General features: G+C 45.2%; 1 protein-coding gene across 2 annotated transcripts in view; it reads right to left on the minus strand.

Annotated features, from left to right (window-relative positions):
• Positions 1-26,038, minus strand: part of TRANK1 (tetratricopeptide repeat and ankyrin repeat containing 1) — a 164,754-nt gene that overhangs the window by 55,411 nt on the left and 83,305 nt on the right. For both annotated transcript variants that reach the window (XM_008266129.4, XM_070072953.1), the window contains 4 exons: positions 23,006-23,176; positions 9,392-9,646; positions 6,949-7,125; positions 3,480-6,350 (listed from right to left, as the gene is read on the minus strand). In XM_008266129.4, the coding sequence (XP_008264351.1) occupies positions 3,480-6,350; positions 6,949-7,125; positions 9,392-9,646; positions 23,006-23,176 (3,474 nt within the window). The remainder of the gene's footprint in view (positions 1-3,479; positions 6,351-6,948; positions 7,126-9,391; positions 9,647-23,005; positions 23,177-26,038) is intronic.

Below are 26,038 nucleotides of genomic sequence, written 5' to 3' on the forward strand. Positions count from 1 at the left end.
CTGCCCTATTGATCCTAAAGGCTGCTGGTCCCTAGAACAGTGGCTCTGAACCAATAGTACATGTCAGAATGAGGGGCTCATTCAAACCAGTCATCCAGGTCCTCACTATCAGATCCAACCAGGGAAAAGGGGGTGCCATCTGGAGCTATTCCCTAAGGACAGAGGCAAGAGCCATGCATCTTCCCCAGCCCCTAAATGGAGCCCAGAAGAGAAGGAGCTCAATAAATGTTTCCTGAATAGATAAGGAATGGCAAGAACTAGTATTTCCAATGAAGAGTATAGATGCTTTGTATCAGTCAGATCTTCCCATACAATACAAGTTCCAGGTTAAGAAAAGAAACCACTGAAGAGCATGAAGCTGAGCTTCTCAGATCCAGCCAGACCTATGAACCACAGGAACCATTAGTTAGAACTTGCGAGCCCTGGGAAGCTGGGCTAAGAGGGGTGACACATGCCATACTCTGGAAGGCCATCTGGCTTCTAATCATTTTCTGAATCTTTGGCTAAACAACTAAAATTTTTAGTCTAACATTTCAATGTGTATGGGTGTGGTGGAATGAGGTCATGCCAAGATGGCCGCTGGCAAGCCAGCTTCAGTTACTCAGGAATGGCTTCGAAACCCGGCTGGCAACGGAGCCTGTCTGGCAACAGGCTGTGATTGGATGGCTTTGGATATTGCCTGGCAATAGGCTGTGATTGGTTAGGGCATAAACCGCCCCTTGACCGGATTGGCTGCCTTGGCTATTTAAGCTGCTATACCAACTGAAATAAACGAGTCTGCAGGCTGCTCACCTCTGGCCTGCTTTGACCCAACTCCCGGGGTCTGTGTGGTGACTCTGCACCTCTTGCCCCCACCATGCTCCTCCTCTCAGAATGAATCCACAGCAACATATGGGTATGTGTGTGTAAGTGTGTACCATGCATGTATTTATTTTCTTCCCACCAAGCTTTCACTTATGAGATATGTCTAGAAAAGAAGCATATATCAAAAACCTACCTGAAGTATCAGACTTAACATGGTAAAATGTTAGAAGCATCCCCATTAACTTCTGAAATAACAGAGACACCTAGTATCACTTCTTTTTGAAGTCTTAACCAAGAAAATGTGATGAAAAGAAAAATAACAGATACTAAATATAAGATTTAAGATATTCCTTAACTGCAAAAAAATCCCCAAATCTGAAAATTGTAAGTAGTGAGAGTGTGAGAGTGTTAAATACCATATCAACAATACAAGAAACAATAGCAACCCTCTACACTTGTAATAACTATTTAGAAAATATGGAAAAAAATAATTTCTTTGTCTTTCTAGGAAGAAACCTGATAGCTGTGCAAAATGAGAAAAACTAAAAATATTATTGAAGGGAGTAAATGAAGATCTGAATACAGAAATATGGCAAGACACTGATTCAGGAAACCCAAAAGATGTGAATTCTTCCTAGAGAACTACAAGTTCAATGAAATGCCAATCAAAATTAGAAACAGTCATCAGAGAAGTTCAATAACTATATTTAACAAAATAGTGTGATAATAGGATAATGAGCCAAACAAGATAAATTGAATCAAATAACAAGTCCAGAAACAGACTCACAGATAAATGAAAAAAAAAAAAAAAAAAAAGAGGGGAGGGTAATTACCAATCAGGGGAAAGGGTAAACCATCAAATAAATGACCTATATGGGAAAATAAAATTGGATCACAGAAAGGTTATTTCAATACAGATGCTGTAATATCACACACACATTCTGAATTAAATTTACCTAAGTTACATACATACATAAAGATAAAAACAAAATTTAAGACTATTAGAAGCTAAAAATATGTATCTTAATAACATGACGTTAGAAGGAACTTCTTTACAGCAAATCACAAAAGGAAAGATTCATAAGTCAAAATGTGAAGTATCTGCTCACTAAAGAACATCAACAAAATCAAAACAACAAGCATACAATGAGAGAACAAACTGTGATATATAAAATTTGTTGACAAAGGATGTGAAGGCCAAATCCATAAAGAATTCTTACAGATCTAAGAAGCAAACCAGTTAAAGTGTAGGCAAAGATTAAGAACAGACAATTCACAGAACACACAATGGCAGTAAACACACGAAGACAACTCCTCTCAAGGAAACAAAAATGAAAACCACAGGCAGAGCTCTTTCCATACCACCATGACAGCAAAGCAGGAGGAAACAAAGCTGAGGGTCTAATACAGACCCAAAGGCAATTATGTCACAGTAAAAACCTGACAGGAACCTACAAACTGTCACTGGGAAATGAATAACAAATTGTGATACAGTCATAAAACAGAATGCTCACAGCAGTTAGAAACGCATGGACCAGGGCTCTGTGTTGTCAGCATGTGGAAATGTCTAAAACAGCAAAAGGCAAAAACACCATCACAGAAAGATGTCTGGCATGATCCCAGCAAGTGAAGTTTTCAAATATGCAAAGTACTACTCTGTGTGATCCAAAGACACTTGCAATATGTAGCAGGGCAATCTGTTAGCATCTATAAACCACAAAAGAAATATTCTGGCATCGGTGTTACATTATTTAAACCCTCTGTGCCTCAGTTTCCTCCTTTGTAAAACGGAAAAAACACCTGTCTTGTAGGGCTGTTGTAAGGATTAAGTACAGTGGCTATGTAACATGTCTGGTGCAGAGAAAGGGCATAACCGCAAGACAAGTTGAAAGCATCTGAGGTGGGTCGGCGCTGTGGCATAACAGGTAAAGCCACCACCTGCAGTGCTGACATCCCCCATGGGTGTCAGTTAAAGTCCTGGCTGCTCCACTTCCAGTCTAGCTCTTTGCTATGGCCTGGGAAGATGGCCCAGGTCCTTGGGCCCCTGCGCCCACGTGGGAGACCCGGAAGAAACTTCTTGCTCCTGCTTCAGATCAGCCCAGTTCTGGCCACTGCAGCCATCTGGGGAGTGAACCAGCAGATGGAAGACATCTCTCTCTCTCTCTCTCTCTCTCTCTGCCTCTCTGCCTCTCTCTGCCTCTCTGTAACTCTGCCTTTCAAATAAATAAATCTTAAAAAAAAAAAAAGCATTTGAGGGTGTGTTATGTCCTACTCCCTCCAACTCCTCTATATTTTGCTTCTCCATGGGAGAAAAGCTGCTTTGAGAATTAAAGACTTCCACCTGTCATATTGCTTTATGTAATAAAAGCAGATACTGAAAGATGATTTAACAAAAGTTCTCAAGCACTTTAAATGTTCCCCTGAAAGGTTTTCATGTAATGACAAACTCCTTGAGCTATCATTGCTTAAAAATCCACTTCCACTCAACCACAGTTTTGATCATCAACTTAGGAATGAGTCATGGCAGAAGTCAGATCTCTCATCGAGGAACATATTTACTAAGAAACTCCAAAACACTACCCCAACCTCAGCTGCACAAGCCTAAAGCAGCCCAAAGCAGCCCAAGGCCAGTGCCCAAGCACCACCCAAGGAGGCGAGCCAAGGCCCAGGTGTACCTGAGTGGGACCTGTAATTCTGGTATAACTGGTGGATCTTCTTAGGCTTCCGGACAGCACAGTGCTTGTCTGTGGTGTTTGTGCTGGCATAGTGGAACAGCGAGCACAGGTCACTGAAGCGGAAGGCCACGCCCTTTATGATGCTCTGGGCTGTGTCTCCAGTGAGAAACATGGCATTGGGGTCATTGATGCATTTCATCAGTAGCACAAGCTCAGCTTGGGTGAAGTCCTGAATCTCATCACCATAGAGTTCATGGATGGACCATGGGAGCACCCTGAGCTTCGACAGCCTGCGGTACAGGTTGTACAGAACATCCTCTTCATCGAAGTAACCTTTCTGGGACCTGATCTGCTGATACAGGCAGAAGAGTTTATAGATCTCGCTGCGGTCTTCCTTGAAATTGGGGGAGCGCTTCCTCCCTAACTTCCTATACGCTTCTTCGGTGAGTCTCCCCTGGGGACAGCTGAGGGCCTCAAAAGAACCTTTCAGAAAAGACTTTATTTCTTTCCAAATCAGTGCAGGGTTGTAGGAGGTTTTCCCCTTGGTCATCTTGGGCCATATCTCATTGGTGAACACCTCAAACGTCACGTACACCCGGGGGTCACCGTCATCTGGCTGTGTTTCTAGAGCTTTGTCCTCCTCGCTGTAGTCCCCATCTGCCTCAGCCTCCTCTTCATCCTCCTGCCAACTTGGGATGAGCAACTCTTCTTGTGTGGACCATCCTGTAATGCTCCTTTTCAGGCTTCCATCTTCGTTTCTCAGAAAAAATGGCTTCGGCAGAGAAGCATCAAGCAGGAGGAGCATCTGTTTAGAGGTCACAAACAGAGGGAAGTTCTCATCCCTCAGGTCCTGGAGCTTGTGCACATGGGGGCCCAGTGGTCTGTAGTGACTGGTGGCTTTGGTAACCTTGGACAGCTCAATGAAATTCCTCTGCACTTCCTGGCACAGGACATGGTTCTTGGTCACAAAGATCTGATGCAAATGCTCCAGCTGACGGGGGTGTCTTGGAGCACATCCTTCCGCTGCTTGGCCACACTCCACACCTGCCCTGCCCGCACAGGCTCCCCTCTCCTGCTCCTCATCTAGAGGATCTGCCGTTTCCATTTCAGTGGAACCTGGCTCTTCCTCACCTTCTTCCTCCTCCTTTTCCTCCCTGCCCAGACCCTCTTTTCCAAGTCCCACCTTCAACTTTCTCTTTGGCCAGATCTGTTTGGTCAGCAGTGGACTTCCTGCCTGCTCGGCTTTTTCCCAGTATATGTGGAATTTCTTCCACAGCCTGTACAAGCAGCAGGTTGTCTTCCCAGTGCCACTCCGCCCAATGAGGATGATGGGCTCCAGCGGCCTGGGGTTGAGGTTGATCACCGAGTACTCCAGCTCCCCCAGGCGGAAGGGGCACTCCACTGGGGCCATCGTGTCATTGAGGATGCTGAAGACTGTGTTGGTGCCGAACCTATGAAACTTCAGGGCATTATACTCTGTCCCCACCACACTGGTCGGGGGAGTGTTCTCAAGATCCACACACACTTTCTCCTGCTCTGTATCCTCCACAAAGCAACGGGGTATATACTTTTGGATTTTCTTGTTCGCTGACACTTGGCCTTTATTGACACCCTTCAGCTTCTTCTGCAGGACACAGGACAAGCCCCGGTTGTAGGCACTGCAGACGGCCTTGATAGAATCAGATAGTTTGCAGTGATCCAAGACGATATCCCAGATGCGGATGATCTCAGTGTAGACCTGTTCCGACTTTCCTATGGTGTATGTGTTGCGCCCCATGGTAATGTTCTTCTCTGGATTATCACTGCGTCGAGGGGAGGAGTCAACAGCAATCTCCCAGAGCATCCGGGCTCCTTTGTCCAGCTTGGCTTCGAACAGCTGGATGCTTCCTTTCAGGTGCTTCAGTCGCTTCTGCAAGCCCTGGGTCCACTCTCCATTCCCCAGCTTCTGGACGGTAAGGATGATTTTCTTCTTTATGACCTTGGTCATTACCTTACTGGACAGTTTCTTCAGCATTTCCGAAGTGCACTCAATATCCCAGGCCATGTTATCAAAGCTCTGGAAGTAGACCTCAATTTCCCGCATGCTCCAGCCTTGGTCAGTCTTGCCCTTCCTCCTTCTGTTACCAACAGGAATGAGCTGTGAGTCCCCAGGGCATGTCTGAGCATGTGCTTCCCCTGCCTTGGGGATGGCAGGACTGTTCTCTTTATAGTCAGAGTTTCCCAGCGTTTGCTGGAGTTTGTCTTTCTTTCTTATTATGCTGGCTTCTTCCTTCTGAGGCTCAGATCTCTGAGGATAGTCCTCTGGGTGGGGCATATCTAATTCAACCTGCTGAATCAAAACTGTGATATCCTGCAGAAGGCAATCTCTTAAAGAGTGTGGTCTGATGGATTCAGGCTTCTGCCTCATCACTAGGGCAGCCGGGAGAGTCTCCCAGCTACCAGGAATCCTATCTTCTTCCGACAGGATTCCAGCAATGGCGTTGCACGGCAATGAACTCTGGATCATGGGTTGACACATATGACCAGAGGCAGTGGGCTGTGAGTAATTACCCGAGAGGGCAGCAGAGTCCTGCCGGCTCTTCCTCTTGCTGTCAGTCACAGCTTTGTTCCAGGCAATTAGCAGAGGGTCATTCTTCTTAATCCGGTGTCGTGCGTCCTTGCCTTCTTTGTTCTTTAGGTTGAAGTTGATGTCAAACTTTGCCAGCAGCTCTATCACTTTTTTCATGCTCTTTGGTGTGCCCTTCTGAAAGAGGATGTGCATCAGGGTGTTCCCATGGCCATCCTGGATGTTGGGGCTGAGGTAGCAAAATTTGGTTGGGTTAGTCCAGAACAGCTCCAACAGGTGCCTGAGGAAGTTAAAACCGATGTCAGCTGAAAGACACAAACACAACCTTGTGAATACTGAGCCACTCTTCAGGGTGCAGCAGATCCTGAGTTTAAGAGAGGTGCCAGCCTAGGATATTTCAGAACACTGAATTCCCCCAAGTATCTGATAGCCATTTAATAACTCGTTGGTTCTCAACCCAGTGTGGTTTGTTTGCCAGATAAAGGCCAGGAACATTGCTAAATATCCTACTATACTCAGAAGAGTGCCTGACAACCAAGAATTATCAGCCTGAATGTCAACAGCAGCTCCAGAAATAATCTTACAATATTTTAGCATGATCCTTACTCAAAGACCCTAGAAAATGTCTAACTAAATGGAAAGTATTTTTGGCTACCAACAGTCAACCATGGAACTGAAGAATCATCAGTCAATCCACCTTGATCATTCACTACAATGGCCACTTCTTTGCATCAGGCTATGCATGAGGGGCCAGGAGAGATGGGTAGGCCTAGCCAAGAAATGGGTCTTTCCTGAACCACTGGTTTTCCCCAAAGGAAAGATCAAAAACCACGGCATCAATCATCAGTTCTTATATCTAACCTCCTCCTCAAGGAAAAGACTGCTTAAAAACTAAGGACTTACCTTTGATTTCTAGAAAGATGTGGAACGCTGCATGCAAAGGAGTGTCACCTTCCAGGAGAGAAATTCCACGGGGGTCTGCACCCTTGCTCAGGAGAAGAAAAGCCAACTCGAAGTCCTCGCACTTCAGGCACATGGGGAGTGGCCTCTCCTGGCCCTCCTGGAGACCCTCAGGCAAGGCTGGGAGAGAAAAGGAGAGAAATGTTACAACCTGTGTGCTACATCCTGCAAGAGGCAGCTCCCAATTCACCTGACAAGGGTGGGACTGAACAGGTGATGCTGACCTGACTTCCAGGATCCTCCTATTACCACTCTCTGGGAAGCAAAGCACCCTCATGGTGAATGCTCCTTTGAGTGCACTTCTGTCCATGGGCCCTCCCCATCTGACCTCTCCAGCTCCTCTTGTCCCACCACAGGACCACTGTTCTCATCATTAGCACTGTCTTGGAGTGAGGACGAGGCAGGAAGACAATGGAAATCCCAAAGCTCGCCTAACACCATAACTGACATAAGGACATGAGCAGATTTCCTGAATCCTTTGCTTCTTCTAAACTTCTACCCTCAGTTGTATTGTCACTTTGCCACCTTCCTTTTAGCACAATCCTCACCCCCCTCTGCACTGCAGGCTCCCTGACTTCCTCCAGAAGGCAGATCACTCCCTGCAGATCTATAGCCTCCTGACCTTTCCTCCAACAGCTGTGCCCTTGCCTCCATGAACTTGGTTCAGCACTTAATCCTGAGAAGTGCTCTCTCAGTACTTGCTGAATCAAGGAATAAAAAATACTTGCAACCACATTTTCCAGGCAATAAATAAGTAAATGAATAACTCTCCATGCAAGGAAGAGGTTTAAAGATATAAAGTGTAGCAGACACTCCAGCTACCTCCTGAAAGCTGCGGGTGGAGCCAATGTCTCACGGCTTTGCACTGCAGATGGCACTTTGATGGCACGGGACTGCATCACTGCTCCGTGTATGGGGCATTTCCCCTTACATGGCAAAGAAAGCAGAAAACAACATAGCCAAGGGACTCTGCATGCATTAACTCATTTACTATTCAAAACAGTTCTAAGAAAGAGGGACTGTTACCACTCCCTTTTTTTTTTTTTTTTTTTTTGGACAGGCAGAGTGGACAGTGAGAGAGAGAGAGAGAAAGGTCTTCCTTTTGCCGTTGGTTCACCCTCCAATGGCCACGGTGGCTGGTGCGCTGCGGCCGGCGCACCGCACTGATCGATGGCAGGAGCCAGGTGCTTTTTCCTGGTCTCCCATGGGGTGCAGGGCCCAAGCACCTGGGCCATCCTCCACTGCACTCCCGGGCCACAGCAGAGAGCTGGCCTGGAAGAGGAGCAACCGGGGCTAGAACCCGGTGCTCCGACCGGGACTAGAATGCGGGGTTTTGGCGCCGCAGGCAGAGGATTAGACTAGTGAGCCACGGCGCCGGCTACCACTCCCATTTTAAAATGAGGAGATGAAGTACAAATAGCATGCTAAAGGCCACTTGGTCAGTAGTGCATTAGTAGGGGTGTTGAGGGATGGAGGTGGGAGAAAGTTAGCATGTCTAACTTAGTTTTGTTTTTGTTTTTATTTTTTGACAGGCAGAGTGGACAGTGAAAGAGAGAGACAGAGAGAAAGGTCTTCCTTTTGCCGTTGGTTCACCCTCCAATGGCCGCCGTGGCTGGCACGCTGCAGCCGGCGCACCACGCTGATCCAATGGCAGGAGCCAGGTGCTTCTCCTGGTCTCCCATGGGGTGCAGGGCCCAAGCACCTGGGCCATCCTCCACTGCACTCCCTGGCCACAGCAGAGAGCTGGCCTGGAAGAGGGGCAACCGGGACAGAATCCGGCGCCCCGACCGGGACTAGAACCCGGTGTGCCGGCGCCGCAAGGTGGAGGATTAGCCTAGTGAGCCGCGGCGCCAGCTTAACTTAGTTTTAAAATAAAACTCAATCCAGCAATTGTCTGCACACTCTAGACACACACCCAGGCATGTGTGATTATTCTGATTAAAGCAGCAGATGTTTCCACCCACCAATTACTTTGCTGTTTCTTTAAAAACAAGCATCTCAAATCCCAACCAAATGATTCTAAAAGAATGTCACAAGAGTTGACAAGGATCCACATAGAGTATCTGTTGCAGGGAGAAGTCTGGCTAAACGTCGGGAGGAAGTGACTGCTTTGCACTAAACCCAACCCAACGACCTTCCTCATAGCTGATGTTGTTCACAAAAGAGAAAGAGAACAGTGGAACCTCTAATTCACAAAACTGTACAGCTCCTATAGGATTACTGAGTCCCAGGGTGTGACATCTATCACCGCTTCAAACAGGAATGAGAGAATGAGGAGTAAGAATGAGGCAGAATTTTATGATGTTTCCTAAAGCAAGGAGAAGAGTCTGTCCCCGCCATCTGAAAACTTGGATGACTCTCCACTGCTTGAGTCCAGCAGTCTCACCTCCGTTGTCTATCAGGCAGCCCAGGAGCTGTGTCTTCCGCTGGTCCCAGGCGCTGAGGTGGGGGATGATGGTACAGATGTCGAGGTCTGAGAAGTTGTAGTCTTTGATGAAGCAATCTCCAAGAGGCAGCTCCCCAGTGACTTGGCGGGTCAGCAACCGAAGCACTTCAGGCCACTTCTGTTTTTCCAGCAAGAATTTGATGAAGCTGTTGGCACAGTCTTGATTGATGTCACAGACCAGGTCAGGAGGGATTTCTTTCAAAACAGAAGAATAAACCATAAGCCCAAAGAGATCCGTGTGATTTTTCCTCTTTCCCCAACTACAACTCAACATGTATATACTGCTGCATTACTCAGCAGTATTTTTAGGCCTACTGCAGAGATAATTACTTTGAGCCCATTACTTTAACTGCTGGTGAACATCAGTGTAAGTACCGACAGTGTGGGCTTCCTACGGGGAGTTCAGTGTCTGGTCCAGGAGACAGCACAATGATGACTGTCTCTTAGGGCAGAATACTCAAGGGCAAAAGTTTGACTTAAATTCTGTAGGGGCTGTAGTTGTGGCATCCCATATGGGTGCCAGTTCATGTTCCAGCTGCTCCACTTCTGATCCAGCTCCCTGCTAATGGCCTGGGAAGGGCAGCAGAGGAAGGCCTGAGTGTTTGGGCTCTTGCTACCCACATGGGAGACCCAGATGAAGTTCGTGCCTCCTGACTTCAGTCTGGCCCAGAGTTGGCTATGGCCACCTGGGGAGTGAACCAGCAGATGGAAGATATCTCTCTCTCTCTCTCTCTCTCTCTCTCCCCCTCTCTCCCTCTCTCTTTCCCTTTCTCTGTAACTCTGACTTTCAAAATAAATCTTTAAAAATAAGAAGAAACACTATAATATAGAAGAAACTATGGAACAATTACAAAGCTAAGAGTTGTGAGGTAATAGTAATTTGATGGTTTATTTATTTATTTTTTTGACAGGCAGAGTTAGACAGCAAGAAAGAGAGACAGAGAGATAGGTCTTCCTTTTCCGTTGGTTCACCCCCTAAATGGCTGTTACGGCCAGCGCACTGTGCCGATCCGAAGCCAGGAGCCAGGTGCTTCCTCCTGGACTCCCATGCAGGTGCAGGGCCCAAGCACTTGGGCCATCCTCCACTGCCCTCCCGGGCCACAGCAGAGAGCTGGACTGGAAGAGGGGCAACCGGGACAGAATCCAGCACCCATATGAGATGCCAGCACCGCAGGAGGAGGATTAACCAAGTGAGCCAGGGCACTGACCCAATGGTGTATTTCCTACTTTTTTTTTTTTTAAGTGCATGCAGCAATCATATGCCAATTTTTTTTTTTAAGATTTATTTATTTGAAAGTCAGAGTTACACAGAGAGTGAGGAGAGAGGGAGAGAGGGAGAGAGGGAGAGAGGGAGAGAGGGAGAGGTCTTCCATATGCTGGTTCACTCCCCAATTGGCCGCAATGGCCGGAGCTGCACCCATCCGAAGCCAAGAGCCAGGAGCCTCCTATGGTCTTGCCATGCGGGTACAGGGGCCCAAGGACTTGGGCCATTTTCCACTGCTTTCCCAGGCCACATCAGAGAGCTGGATCAGAAGTGAAGCAGCTGGGTCTCGAATCGGTGCCCATATGGGATGCTGGTACTGCAGGCAGCTGCTTTACCTGCTACACCACAGCGCTGGCCCCATATTTCTTACTTCTTAACTGTGTGTTATGATATGCACACAAAAGTGTTTTCATCTGATCTTGATGTCTGCAGACAGCATATTGATTATCCCATTTCAAACTGCTGGCGAATCTTAAAGGTAAAAGAATTCAAAGCAGGGGCTGGCATTGTAGCTCAGTGGATTAAGCCACAGCCTGTTACACCGGCATCCCACATGGGTGTCTGCTTGAGTCCCACTTCCAGTCTAGGTTCCTGCTAATACACCTGGGAATGCAGCAGAAGTTTGCCCACGTGCTTGGGATTCCTCCAGAAAAGGAGATCCTCAGTAAGTATGCTGCCAGATTTATCAAATAAAAATATAGTATGCCAGTTAAAATTTGAATTTCAAATGAATAACAAATAAATTGCTAGTGTATCTCATACAACATTTGGGACATACTTATACTAAAATATTCATTATTTGTTTGAAATTCAAACTCAACTACACATTCCATATTGTTTGGCAACTACTAGTAAGAAAGCAAAGAGGGGGCTGGCACTGTAGCTCAATGGGTTAAAGTTTTTTGTTTTTTAAATTTGTATTTATTTATTTGAAAGGCAGAGTTACATAGTGAGAAGGAAAGACAGAGATTTTCTATCTTCTGGTTTACTCCCCAAAAGGCTACAAAAGCCTGAGCTGGCCAGGTTAAAGCCAGTAGCCTAGAATTACAACTGGGTCTCCCACATGGATGTCAAGGGCCCAAGAACGAAAGCCAGCTTCCACTGCTTTCCCAGGCACATTAGCAAGAAGCTGGATTAAAAGCAGTGTGGCTGGCACTCATATAGGATGTGGGTGTCCCAGGCTTACTCCACTATGCCACACCACCAGCCCTCAGTCTGGCATTTCCAGTATGAAAATCAAAAAATTCACTTTTTGGGGGCAAATAATACAATTTGAGTCTGTCTTCCAATACACAGAGTTTTAAATATTCTATGCTATGTCAAATTAAAGACACGAAGAGGAAAGATAGAGGAAAAGAGAAAAGTCAAGAGAGTTGGATGAACTAGAGACCCACCCAACTTTGGAAAAAAGCTGGGGGAAGATCTTCTGGAAAGACAGCAATCAGTAAGAATAAGGAAGAAAAGGGAAAGTAACTAGCCAAAGGAAGAGAAAAGGGCTCCACACCAACACACACAGTTTCCCACAGAGAAAGTGAGATAAAACAGACCATTCTCACTTTGGGATCTTTTATCAGATGGTCACCAAACAACAGTAAGTCAGGCTTTATTCTCACAACCCTAAGGATAAATGAGAATAGCATTTGCACATTGTGGGTCACATGTCATAAAGCCCAAAAATTAAATGCCATTTGTACAGAATAACTACATCTAACAGATCCCACCCAAGGCGGCACTATCATAGAGTTTTAGGTGTGTCTCTTTCTTTGACACACTCATACCCAAAAAGACTGATTGATCCTTTTTTAAAAAAACTAATTTACTTTATTTATTTGAAAGACAGAGAGACAGAAAACTCCCATCTAACATTTCACTCCCCAACTGCCTGCACCCAAGCAAAGCCAAGAACCTAGAACTAAATTTAGGTCTCCTATATAGGTAGCAGGAGCCCAAGTACTTGAACTATCACCTGCTGCTTCCCAGGGTGTGCATCAGCAGGAAGCTTAAATTGGAAGCAGACAGGATTCAATTCCAGGCATCTTGATGTGAGAGCCAAGTGTACTAAGCAGTGTCTTAATCCCCAAATGCCGGCCCCCAGACCATTCTGACAGCCCCACTGCATCTCAACCCACCCTAGTAGCTAACAGATACTACTATGCACAGGGTACTGGACTAAGTGCCCAAAATCTACCACATCAATAGGTTAGCTCAACAGAAGGCAGGAATGAAGAAAGTGAAATTTAAAGAGGTTAAGTAACTGGCCGAAGTCACAGATCTGGTAAATAGCAGAGCTAAGACTGCACACCTTAAAGCACTATGTTCTGCTGCATAAACTAGACAGCATTTTTGGCTCCTCTGGCCATCCATTCCTGCATTCTATATAAAACTGAGACATCCCAACCTTACAAAATGTCCATTTTAAAAATGCTAAATTTCATCCACTTAGGATTTCTGGCTTCTTCCCTAATTATCTAAAGCTTGCCATCTAAATTTCTTTTCTAGAAATTTTTTATTATAAATACAAATATTGAATTCTACAATAATTTTACACTCCCACATTAGCCAATAACTACAGAAGAGAAAAGGTGCTGCAGTATTTAAAAAGTAGTTGACTATTTAAGGTTATACATTAAAAACCAGTAAGTAACACAGCTTGCCTTTGGGGATGGGATTCAGGGATTGAGTTCAAGGGTACATGAAAACGTTCTGCACTATCTTAAATGTTTTACATGTATATGTTTTATATTATTTTAAAAATTATTTTTAAAGATATAAGAAAATAGCATTAATGGGCCAGCGCCACAGCTCACTAGGCTAATCCTCTGCCTGTGGCACTGGCATCCTGGGTTCTAGTCCCACTCAGGGCGCCAGATTCTCTCCCGGTTGCTCCTCTTCCAGTCCAGTTCTCTGCTGTGGCCCGGGAAGGCAGTGGAGGATGGCCCAGGTGCTTGAGCCCTGCACCCACATGGGGGACCAGGAGGAAGCGCCTGGCTCCTGGCTTCGGATCGGCGCAGCACGCTGGCCACAGCGGCCATTTGGGGGGTGAACCCCCCCCCAAAAAGAAAATGGTATTAATGAACATAAATCATCTTCAATACAAATGAATTTTGTGGGGGGGAAATTACTTTGCAGAGAAGAAAGTAGGCATAAGAATCTCTGAACTTTTTTTTTTTTTTTTTTTGACAGGCAGAGTCAGACAGTGAGAGAGAGAGACAGAGAGAGAAGTCTTCCTTCCGTTGGTTCACTCCCCAAATGGCCGCCACAGCTGGCACACTGCGCTAATCCAAAGCCAGGAGCCAGGTGCTTCCTCCTGGTCTCCCATGCGGGTGCAGGACCCAAGCATTTGGGCCATCCTCCACTGCCTTCCCCGGGCCACAGCAGAGAGCTGGACTGGAAGAGGGGCAACCGAGACAGAACTGGCGCCCCAACTGGGACTAGATCCCGGGGTGCCGGCACCGCAGGCGGAGAATTAGCCAAGTGAGCCACAGCACTGGCCTCTGAACTATTTCTTGCTTCAGAATGTTTTTATGCAATAACCATTCTGAGTTCATGTACTTCACCAGCTGCTCGGAGGTCTTCTGGAAAATGTCACTGTCACTAGTGAGACCATGAGCATTGCTAAATCCTGCAAAACACCACCAAGTGATACTTCTGAATACAGAGATTACAGCTGCGCTAGACTGCAAGAATAACCACAAGGCGTTGCCCATCTGTGTATCCATATGCTTTGTAATGTAACTCTGAAACTCATCCCATCAGGAAGTAGGGTCCATTTCTCCGCCTGCCTTCCTAACTTGTCATGACCAAGCAGAATGGAGTGCATCTACTTCTTGTACCAGTTATGAAGTTTATACACTTCTGGTGGCTCTCGTGGGATCCTGGCCCAAGAACAAGTCTAAGCCAGTCTGCTGAGAGATAAAAGTCAATACAGGGCCGGCGCCGCGGCTCACTAGGCTAATCCTCCACCTAGCGGCGCCAGCACACCGGGTTCTAGTCCCAGTCAGGGCGCCGGATTCTGTCCCGGTTGCCCCTCTTCCAGGCCAGCTCTCTGCTATGGCCAGGGAGTGCAGTGGAGGATGGCCCAAGTACTTGGGCCCTGCACCCGCATGGGAGACCAGGAGAAGCACCTGGCTCCTGATCAATGTGATGCACCGGTCGCAGCGCACTGGCCCTGGTGGCCATTGGAAGGTAAACCAACGGCAAAGGAAGACCTTTCTCTCTGTCTCTCTCTCTCACTGTCCACTCTGCCTGTCAAAAAAAAAAAAAAAAAAAAAAAAAAAAAAGTCAATACAGGAGGCCGGCGCTGTGGCACAGCAGGTAAAGACGCCACCTGCAGTGCCGGTATCCCATACAGGCATCAGTTGAAATCCCCGCTGCTCTACTTCCAATCCAATTCTCTGCTATGGTCTGGGAAAGCAATAGAAGATGGCCCAAGTCCTTGGGCCGCTGTACTCATGTGGAAGATCTGGAAGAAGCTCCTGGCTTTGAATAGGTGCAGCTCTGGCCGATTCGGCCAACAGGAGAATGAACCAGCGGATGGAAGACCTCTCTCTCTCGTTCTCTCTCTCTCATCCCCTCCTTCTCTCTCTGTGTAACTCTTTCAAATAAATAAATAACTAAATATTTATTTTAAAAAAAGAAAAAAATTCAATACAGAATCAAAAAGAATCAGCCCAACTGTCTAAACTGAGGCCCCATAGGAGCACAGCCGAGACCAGCAAAGACTACAGATTTTTTTTTTTTTTTTTTTTTTTTTTGGACAGGCAGAGTGGACAGTGAGAGAGAGAGAGAGAGACAGAGAGAAAGGTCTTCCTTTGCCACTGGTTCACCCTCCAATGGCCGCCCCGGCTGGCATGCTGCGGCCGGCGCACCACGCTGATCCGACGGCAGGAGCCAGGTGCTTCTCCTGGTCTCCCATGGGGTGCAGGGCCCAAGTCCTCCACTGCACTCCCGGGCCACAGCAGAGAGCTGGCCTGGAAGAGGGGCAACCGGGACAGAATCCGGTGCCCCGACCGGGACTAGAACCCGGTGTGCCGGTGCCGCAGGCGGAGGATTAGCCTAGTGAGCTGCGGCACCAGCCCAGATGTTTAAAAGACATCAGTTGATACTGTAAGCAGACTGCAGGGATTATGAGCTAAATAAATTCTTATGATTTTAAGCCAATAAATTTGGGGTTAGTTTGCTATGCAGAAATAGACAACTGATATAACAATTCAGGTAAGTGATAGCAGAAAGCTTAGAGTGACACTAACACCCAACTATATGCCAGTCACCCAAACTTGTCTTTTTGACATGTGGACAAAGCCAAGTAAGGAGCCACCTTCCTGTACAAGGAGGGGAAGACAATATCCCCTTGGATCAATTTATTTGAGAAAGTCATCATGATTAGGAAACACCCACTAATGATGTATTAAAAAAAAGACACATTCACTTGGTATTAGATTATACACTTAAAAAGTATTCTTCTTAAATGGAATCTTACCAAACAGATGGGAAAGAAAACTGGACATTTATTTTTACACCAAATAAAAAGGGTCTGGTCCACAGTAGAAGTGCTACTGTAGTTGCTAAGAGATGAATGTCATGTTGTTCAATGTCCTGTTGTATCAGAGTGGGAACACTTCAAACAAGCTGGGCCATTTGGAAATGGGAAAAAGATTTTTAAAAGATCCTATCTTCAGACTGGCACCGCAGCTCACTAGGCTAATCCTCTGCCTGTGGCACTGGCATCCCGGGTTCTAGTCCCAGTCAGGGCGCCAGATTCTCTCCCGGTTGCTCCTCTTCCAGTCCAGTTCTCTGCTGTGGCCCAAGAAGCCAGTGGAGGATGGCCCAAGTCCTTGGGCCCTGCACCCGCATGGGAGACCAGGAGGAAGCACCTGGCTCCTGGCTTTGGATCAGCACCATGCACCAGCCGGGGCGGCCATTGGAGGGTGAACCAACGGAAAAGGAAGACCTTTCTCTCTGTCTCTCTCTCTCTCACTGTCCACTTTGCTTGTCAAAAAAAAAAAGAAAAAAAGAAGAAGAAGATCCTATCTTCAATCAGGCTTCCCAGCAGCAGAACCTGAGTCAAGAATGATTTGTGTGCAAGAAGTTTATTATGGAGAAAAACTAGTAAGAGGGACAGGAACTAGGATAGGGCAGGGAAACAAGCTAAATGAGGTTTCAAGCACACAAGGGGACCCCAGGGGGTCCAGAGAGAGCTCCAACATTATCCGCCACACCTTCAGTTACACATTTGGATCACATTTCAATTAATCAAGTCAGAACCACAGAAACACACATACACCAACTTCTGAACAAACATGCAGTGTCCTCTAATCAAGAGAGCTCCAAGTACCAGACAGAAGCAAAATCCACTGTTGTACCATCCTCCAGAAAACAGAAAAGGCAACCACTTGCCAAAGGAAGACCCACATCACTTTAGCTGAAAGCTGATTTTGAGACAGAAATATGTGTGGTGTAACAATATCTGCTCCCATCTCTGGGCTCTGCTCTTCCACCTTCATCCTAAAATACTTGTGAAAACACACAGATTAGTAAAAACTCACCATATAAAAACAGGACCCTTGGTAAAAGAGGAACTTCCCTCACTACCAAGCTGAGGGAGACACTGCCTGGCTGTCTGCACCATGCCACTAAAAGCCTTTTGGGAGCATTATTCTCCCCCCAGGAAAATTTAGTATGAAAGTCACATAAAAACTAACAGAAATGTACCAAACTTACCAATACAATTAGATACAGCTGTACTATAAATACACGATTACATGGTTCAGAGCAGTTAAGAAGACAATAACAGATCAGAGAAAGCTCCAGACATCAGGGAAGAAGTCAGAGAATGAGACCAATAAAATACAATCGCACAGAACAGAAGTTGCTAAATATGACGAATGGTATCTTAATTACATCAACTTTTCTGTGTTTTTCCCCTAAATCTCCTATATGCTTGATCAAAAGGAACATAAGATACAAAGTTGCTTAGACATTATAATCAGATTTTTTTCAAAAATATGACTATGTAAGTACCAAACAAAAAAGACAATAACATATGCCAAAGTGTAATTACTACAAATTTTTGGTTTTACACAAAACCATATGTTCACAATTTCTCTACAATGACAATATTTAGTAAATGTATATAAGTAATTTGAAATTATAAATTAAAGAAAATGTCTGAAGTTGTCACAATGCTCAGAAGTACTAAAAATAGAAATAAATCTTTCAAAAAGAGAAGTTTTTTTGGTCTGAAATCTTTCAAGCCAGTTTTCCTGTATACAATTTGATCAATTCAAGTTTATTTACCCATATGTTTATATAAAAGACAATAAAAATGTATCACTATAAATGCATGGAATAAGACTAAATGACCAGTCACCTTTTTCTGACAGGTAGACTTATACAGAATGTTTTCCTTACATTTCATAAACTTTCTAAAAATATAAAAACATTAGCTTTCTGAAAGAGGAAAAGCATGATGGAAATCCATAAAGTCAATATCCCGTGTCTGCATTAATTGAAAATGTGCATCATCCTGGTACTGAGCACAGAGCAGAGAGCTGGCTCCCCACTGCAGCACCAGAGAGAAGAGGCTTCAAAGGCCTGGACTGAGCGCCTTCAAAAAGGTCATGCACTAGCCAATCAGAGAGCCCACCAGAAACACCTGTGAGGAAAGCAGGCCTCACTCTTGCTGTTCCCTGCCCACAGGAAAGAGCTAAGCAGCAACAGCTAAAGAGAGTGGACATGTTGCCATCTGGTGGTGATCATGAAAGACAGATAATGACAGCTCTATCGTCTTGACTATTCAGGATTAAATTCTATGTCAAAGTGCTCCCTGGCATTGCATGGTAAAAAAAAAAAAAAAAAATGTAGATCCTGGGGTCCACCTTGGGCCTGCTGAAGCAAAATCTGCACAGGCTGTCACGTGATTTGTGTATGTAGTTTTAAAATTTTTATTATTTATTTTCATTTTATCTGAAAGGCAGAAAGACAACTGAAGACAGCTCTTCCTTCTGCTGGTTTACTCCCTAAACGCCCATAAAAGCCATCATTGGGCTAGCCAAAGCCAGGAACCAGGAACTCAATCTGGGTCTCCCACACGGCTGGCAGAGGCCAAAATATTTGTGCTATCATCTGCTTCTTTCCAAGGAGTGCATTATCAGGAAGATGAACCGAAAATTGAGTAGCCAGGCCTTGACCAGGTACTCCGATGTGAGATGCAGGTATCCCAGGTGGCAACTCAGTCACTGCACCAAATACCCACTCCATTTTGTACATATATCAATGTTGAAACACCACTGACTGATAGAACACCAGAAATCCCTAGTGCGACTTTTTTTTTTTTTTTTTTTTTTTTTTTTTACAGGCAGAGTGGACAGTGAGAGAGAGAGAAAGACAGAGAGAAAGGTCTTCCTTTGCCATTGGTTCACCCTCCAATGGCCACCGTGGCCGGCGCGCTGTGGCCAGCGCACCACGCTGATCCAAAGCCAGGAGCCAGGTGCTTTTTCCTGGTCTCCCATGGGGTGCAGGGCCCAAGCACTTGGGCCATCCTCCACTGCACTCCCTGGCCATAGCAGAGAGCTGGCCTGGAAGAGGGGCAACCGGGACAGAATCCGGCGCCCCAACCGGGACTAGAACCCGGTGTGCCAGCGCCGCAAGGCGGAGGATTAGCCTAGTGAGCCACGGCGCTGGCCATGACTTTTTATTTTTCATGCTTTATTTCTTACCTGCATGCCAGAAGCAGCCCTATCCAAAGAGATCAGCACAACCATTATGAGTAAAATGGATAGGACTCTTTGGTCAGGAACAAGAGTACAAACCCCCTAGCAGCAGCTCTTCCCAAACACAATGCTTCTATCTGCCCTATTGATGGGTGAGGGTGGGGAGGGATTCGGGTACCCAAAAACAAGGAAGACCTACTTTCATTCCCATGGCTGGGCTCCTGTCCTTTGGCTCTCCCACTGTCTTAGCTGGATGGAAAGGTCTTTTTAATATTAAAATCTAAAACTACACTGTCCAATACAGTGGCCTCTAATTTACTTACGTAAAATTAAAGTTAACTAAGTAAAATTAAAATTTCTATTCTACAGATGCACAAGCCACGCACATTCAAAAGCTCACTAGCCACATGTGACTAGTGGCTATCATCAGACAGAGCAGGAATAAAACATTTCCAACATCTCAGAAAAATATACTGCATACAGTTGGTCAAGAAACATCTACCAGCACTATCTCAGGTTTTAAAGTTTGTTCAACCAACCAAATGCTAGAGTCAAAATGTATGTGAATAATGCCATACCACCAAATGGACATTCAAAAGAACAGTGATATTAAGTATATAACTCCACTCAGAGAGCATTATGTACAGAGATCTAATCAAACACTGACTTCCACAAGAGTTCCAAGTTAGGAAGCCTCCAATTTGTTAACCCTTCCCAAGCTCTGTCATCCTCTTCCTCACCCAGTTAGCTCAATGGGGTAATCCTCCGCCTGCGGTGCCAGCACACCGGGTTCTAGTCCTGCTCAGGGCGCCAGATTCTGTCCCGGTTGCTCCTCTTCCAGGCCAGCTCTCTGCTGTGGCCCAGGAAGGCAGTGGAGGATGGCCCAAGTCTTTGGGCCCTGCACCCGCATAGGAGACCAGAGAAGCACCTGGCTCCTAGCTTCAGATCAGCACGGTGTGCCGGCCACAGCATGCCCGCCGCAGTGGCCACTGTGGGGTGAACCAACAGAAGAGGAAGACCTTTCTCTCTGTCTCTCTCTCTCACTGTCCACTCTGCCTGTCAAAAAAAAAAAAAACCTTTTCTTACTCTGACAACTGCCATAACCCCCAGCCTATCAGACTGTCTCTGCCCCTGCAACTTGCTTCCCACCTACCATTCAAGAGATGGAGTGTTTCTAGGGAAACACACTTTTAAATTGCAGGAAATGCACGTTAACCTACTATGATTTAATGATGATGTTCTTCATTCATAAATACAAGTCATGCGAAGATAAGAAGATAACCAGGGGGCTGGTGCTGTGGCACAGCAGGTTAAGCCACAGCCTGTAATGCCACCATCCTATACAGGCGTCAGTTCAAGTCCTTGGCTGCCTCACTTCCAATCCAGCTCCCTGCTCATGTGTCTGGGAAAGCAGAAGAAGACAGTTCAAGTGCTTGGGACCCTGCACTCACATGGGAGACCGTGATGAAGCTTCTGGTTTCTGGCTTCTGCCTGGCCCATCCCTGGCCATTACAGCCTTGGGGAGTGAACCAGTGGATGAAGATCTCTCTTTTCACTTTCAGTAGCTTTGCCTTTCAAATAAATAAGTAAATTTTAAAAAATAGAGAAAATCAGCAGCACAAAAGAGAAGCAAGAAAGTAAATAAATGCACCCCAAAAGCAACTTAAGTAATTCAGAGAAGAAAAGAGAAAATTCTTTTTTAAAATTCTCATTAATATTATTAAATGTGATTCAAGAGACATGGCAAATGTAAAACAAGGATAAGCTGCTAAAGATAAGAAACTTGATACAAGCTCTCAGAAATTAAACCTATAGTTTTCAAAATTTAAAAATGCAGCAATGGAAAAGCTCAAATATAAAAGGAAAAGCTGACAACCACATTAAAGTTATGGAAAGAAAAAAAGGAGACAGAAAACAACAGGAAAAGTAGAAGATATAACATAAGTTCTAGAAGCTCATCCATTTAACACAGTAGCAAGAAAAGACACACTGAAGGGGAACTAAATAACAGAAAATAATTTCCTTGAGCCAAGAAAGACCGATTGAAAGGAGTTAACAGATGCCAAGCAAGAAAAATGAATAAGGACCCACATCTACATAAGCCCCAGGAAAATTTCAGAACCCCAAGAATAGGGAGAATCCAACAAAAAGAAAAAACAAAATGAAACTGACGTCACACTTCTAATCAGTAGCAATGGGGGCTAGAAGAGAATGAAGCAATTTCTTCAAAGCTGTGAGGAAGAAAGTTTTATAGTATATTTCATAAATTTATGATACAATGGAGTACTGAACACACCTGAGAAGCCTGCCATCAGACTATGACACATCACTGATAATAAAACACATTTCAATTTCAAAGATATAAAATGGGGTAATGGGAGTGCAATTTACTATTAATAATGTATGATGCCAAGCCGGCGCCGTGGCTCAATAGGCTAATCCTCCGCCTAGCGGCACCAGCACACCAGGTTCTAGTCCTGGTAGGGGCACCAGATTCTGTCCCGGTTGCCCCTCTTCCAGGCCAGCTCTCTGCTGTGGCCCGGGAGGGCAGTGGAGGATGGCCCAAGTGCTTGGGCCCTGCACCCCATGGGAGACCAGGAGAAGCACCTGGCTCCTGCCTTCGGATCAGCGCAGTGCGCCGGCCGCAGCAGCCATTGGGGGGTGAACCAACGGCAAAGGAAGACCTTTCTTTCTGTCTCTCTCTCTCACTGTCCACTCTGCCTGTCAAAAAAATAAATAAATAATGTATGATGCCTAGATCAAATTATCAATCAATATAGAATAAAATAAAACATATTCAAAACTTCATAAGTCCATTATTCATGTGTCCTCATGACTTCAGCTGGTATTCCAGCAAATCAAAAAAGAAATCTGTGGGGATAACGTGAGCCACGGAGTCATGCATAAGTGCAAGAAGCATAAAAATATACACATATTTTGTTAAACTGGAATGCTTAAGGAGTACACATTTAAAGAGCAAAGTTTTCAGAACATTTGATTCTTTTCTATGGTCCAGTCACGCTACTCAGTAGTAGAAGAGTACAATTTACATAATTATATCATCATGAAAATGTTTTATACTGGTTTTCAATTTTTTAAAATTAATCTACAGAAGCATGGAAATCTTAGGGAATAGAATGAGGATGATACAAGTAACATTACCATATAAAATCCAACAAGTAGGACTGACACAGCCAAGCACTTCACCTTATGTAGCAGAGTCTGTCAATGGATGTCGTTCCAAATCAATACATGAAGAAACAGAGATTTAAGTATATTTTAAATTGTTGATGGTGATTATTTATGAGTAACAGGCTTGATTTTTTGTCACTTCATGTTCTGTCTGAATTTTATGTGTGTGCTGTGTGCATGCACAGCAAAAAAATCACCCATACCGTCCAAAGGTAGACCTGGAGAAGTTTCCAGAACACCTTATATGCTTTCCAAAAGCCGTCTCAGGGGCGGGGAGGAGGGTGTCTCACTTCTATTGACTATACATCAAAAGAGTTAAAGTTATTTGTATCTAATATCACAGAACCAGTTTTAGCCCCCAAAAACTTAACTCACTGGAAGCTGTACCTGATAGGTCCACAGAACGGGTAGCCAGCTTTTTCAAATGACTGTTGATTTTCTCGATGGCTCTGAAGTTCTTACTCCTTTTCAGGACATCCACAGCAGACCGAGACTGTTGATCCAGAAGAGTGGGGTCTGCACCAAAGTGCAGGAGCATCTGCACATCTTCCGTTTGTCCTAGAGCAGGCCAAAACAAGAAGGGGGGCTTGTCATGGCTCCCTCCACAAGGAGATGTACCCATGAGTGCTCTCCCTCCCAGTTTCCTGCCTAAGCAGCCTGGGGCAAGAAGACCAGGGTCTGTCTGTTTACAGAACCTGGACTACCAGCCTTGAGTAGTCCACCCAACTCCCCAAAGTCAGGAGTTCTGTGTGGAGTGGGAAGGACAATAGCTTTTAAGAGGTTCAGAAGTGCACTCCTCTCTACCTTTCTCCCCTCTCCTTGGCAACAAGCAAGGAGAGGGGAAATCTGGTTCCTAAGCAACAGTTACAGCCAAAAGGCTAGCAGCAAGCCGTGACTTGAGATTTCTTCATTCTCTAGAGAGGAACAGAATATTCTTTCAGAAAAAAAGCCTATCTGGAGACAGGAGAAGAAAGTGGCAATTGCATTGGCATCAGAGGCTGAGTTGTCACTGTTACCACCCTTCCAGCCCTCCGCCTGCCAGTTCCATTGCTGCTCTGATGTACCTATTTGCCAAGCATGTCTGTGTGGTCCCAGACACAACAGTTTTCAGAATGGAATAGATATATCCCTGGGGGTGCACAAAGACTTGTGTGAGCATGGGAAGTTTAACGAATTAAGGCCTGATCTCCATCTTCCATATGTAACCCTTCCTAAAATTCACACGGCACTTTTATTCTGGCATCACCCTGTTCATGGTGTTCCCTTGCCTACCTTCCCAGTCAAAACTACCCTTTTCCCATTTGACCAAAATAAAAACAATAATAAAGCTGTATTTTCTACCCTTTGAGAATCTTACTGTGGTGGGTATAATTCTAAGACAATCCCCAAGATTCCTGATCTGCGGTGTATTTCGTTCTTACAGAAATTCAACCAAATACTAATCTAGGTGATGCTGCAATGAAACTTTGCAAATGTAATTAAGATTTTTAAATCAGTTGTCCTTAAGACAAGGAGATTATGCAGGTGGCCTGACCTATTCACACAAGTCCTAGGGGTCATGAGATCAGAGACGGAAGTGGTCAAAGATTCAAAGGATGAGAAGGATTTAATGCACAATCAATTCTCCCTTGCTAATTTTGAAGATACAGGAGACACAGGACAGGGAATCTATGCGACCTGTAGACACTGACAGCAGCCCCAAGTGCATCCAGTGATCACAAACAACTTGATTCTGCCACTTCCATGTGAGCTTGAAAGGAAGCTTAGAACTTCAGGTAGGAACACAAGTGAAACCAACGCCTTGATTTTAGCCTTGCGGACACCAAAAAGAAAACTCAGTTACCTCAGTATTGAGCACAGGAGTACTGACCTGGTCATTCCTGGAGTTTTAAGCCACTGTGTGGTGATCTGTTGCCTAGCATAGAAAATGAGTGCCACTGGGGCAGTGCTGTGCAACAAGTAAAGCCACCAACCTCGGGTGATGGCATCCCATGAGAGCGCCAGTTTGAGTCCTGGCTGTTCCACTTCTGATTCCAGCTCTCTGTTAACGCACCCGGGAAAGCAGCAGAAGATGGCCCAAGCACTTAGATCCCTGCACCCACATGGGAGACCAGGAAGAAGCTCCTGGCTCCTGGCTTCGGCCTGGCCCAGCCCTGGCCATTGCAGCCACTTGGAGTGTGAACCAGCAGATGGAAATCAATCTCTCTCTCTCTCTCTCTCTCTCTCTCTGTAACTCTGCTTCAAATAAATAGATAAACCTTAAAAAAGAAAATGAATGCACTCAGTATGGTAAAATGCCCAAAGGTGAACACTCCTGGCCTCCAGAGGATCAACCTAAGTAAGGGACAACTAAGAGGAACCACAATCCACTTCTATCTGCTTCTCCCTTCAAATTTTAATTTTATGTTTAATAATTATAGATATTTTTACTATACTAATTGGTTTTGATAAACTCTGTATTAATAATAAACTTATTCAATCCAGAAAAAAAAATTCAATGTCTTAGAGACTTAGAACTATAGAAATGCTTTAAAGTAGTATTATAGGAATGCAAAGGTATTTCAGAAAGTTTATGGAAGTATGGAATTTTAAAAGTTTATTTTGGTGCAAATAATTCTGAAATCTGTTTATGGTTCTTTGAATAATTTATACTTTTCTTTTTTAATGAAAGAAGTATTTATTTATTTGCAAGGCAGAGCTATAGATAGGGAGAGACAAAGAAAGCAGAGAGATCATCCACTGTTCCATTTCCCAAATGGCTGCAACAGCCAGGGCTGTGCCAGGCTGAAGACAGGAGACAGGAACTCCATCCTGTTCTCTAGCATGAGTGCAGGAGCCCAAGTACTTGAGCCATCACCCACTGCCTTTCCAGGTCTATGAGCAGGAAGCTGAATCGGCAGAGAAGTAGCTAGAACTGGAACCAGCGCTCAGCTACGGAATGTCAGCGCTATAGACAGCAGCTTAACTAGCTGCACCACAAAGCCAACGCCAATAATTTGCACTTTCCATGAACTTTATGGAGACTCCTTATGCATATAATTTCAAACTATTCTGTACCCTAAAAAAAAAACCAAACACTTAGTTTTTTAAGAGGCAAACAGACAAACTGAGAAATTCCAACTTCTGGATTAGTCCTCAAATACCCACAATGACCAGGGCTGGGCCAGGCTGAACCTGGGAAACAAGAACTCAATCCAGGTCTCTCACAGGTAAGAGGAACCCAATAACTTGAGCCATCACCACTGCTTCCCAGGGTCTGCATTAGCAGGAAGCGTGAGTAAAGAGTTGGAGCTGGGAGTGGAACCCAGGTTCTTTCTCTGTTGTGGGATGGGGGCATCTCCACCTGAGTCACTGGACTACAGAATTAAAATTTAAGTTTGGGGTGGGCATCAGACCTTGCAGTCGAAAGGCCAATGACTC

This window comes from Oryctolagus cuniculus, chromosome 4, assembly GCF_964237555.1.
Source record: "Oryctolagus cuniculus chromosome 4, mOryCun1.1, whole genome shotgun sequence".
NCBI lineage: Eukaryota > Metazoa > Chordata > Mammalia > Lagomorpha > Leporidae > Oryctolagus > Oryctolagus cuniculus.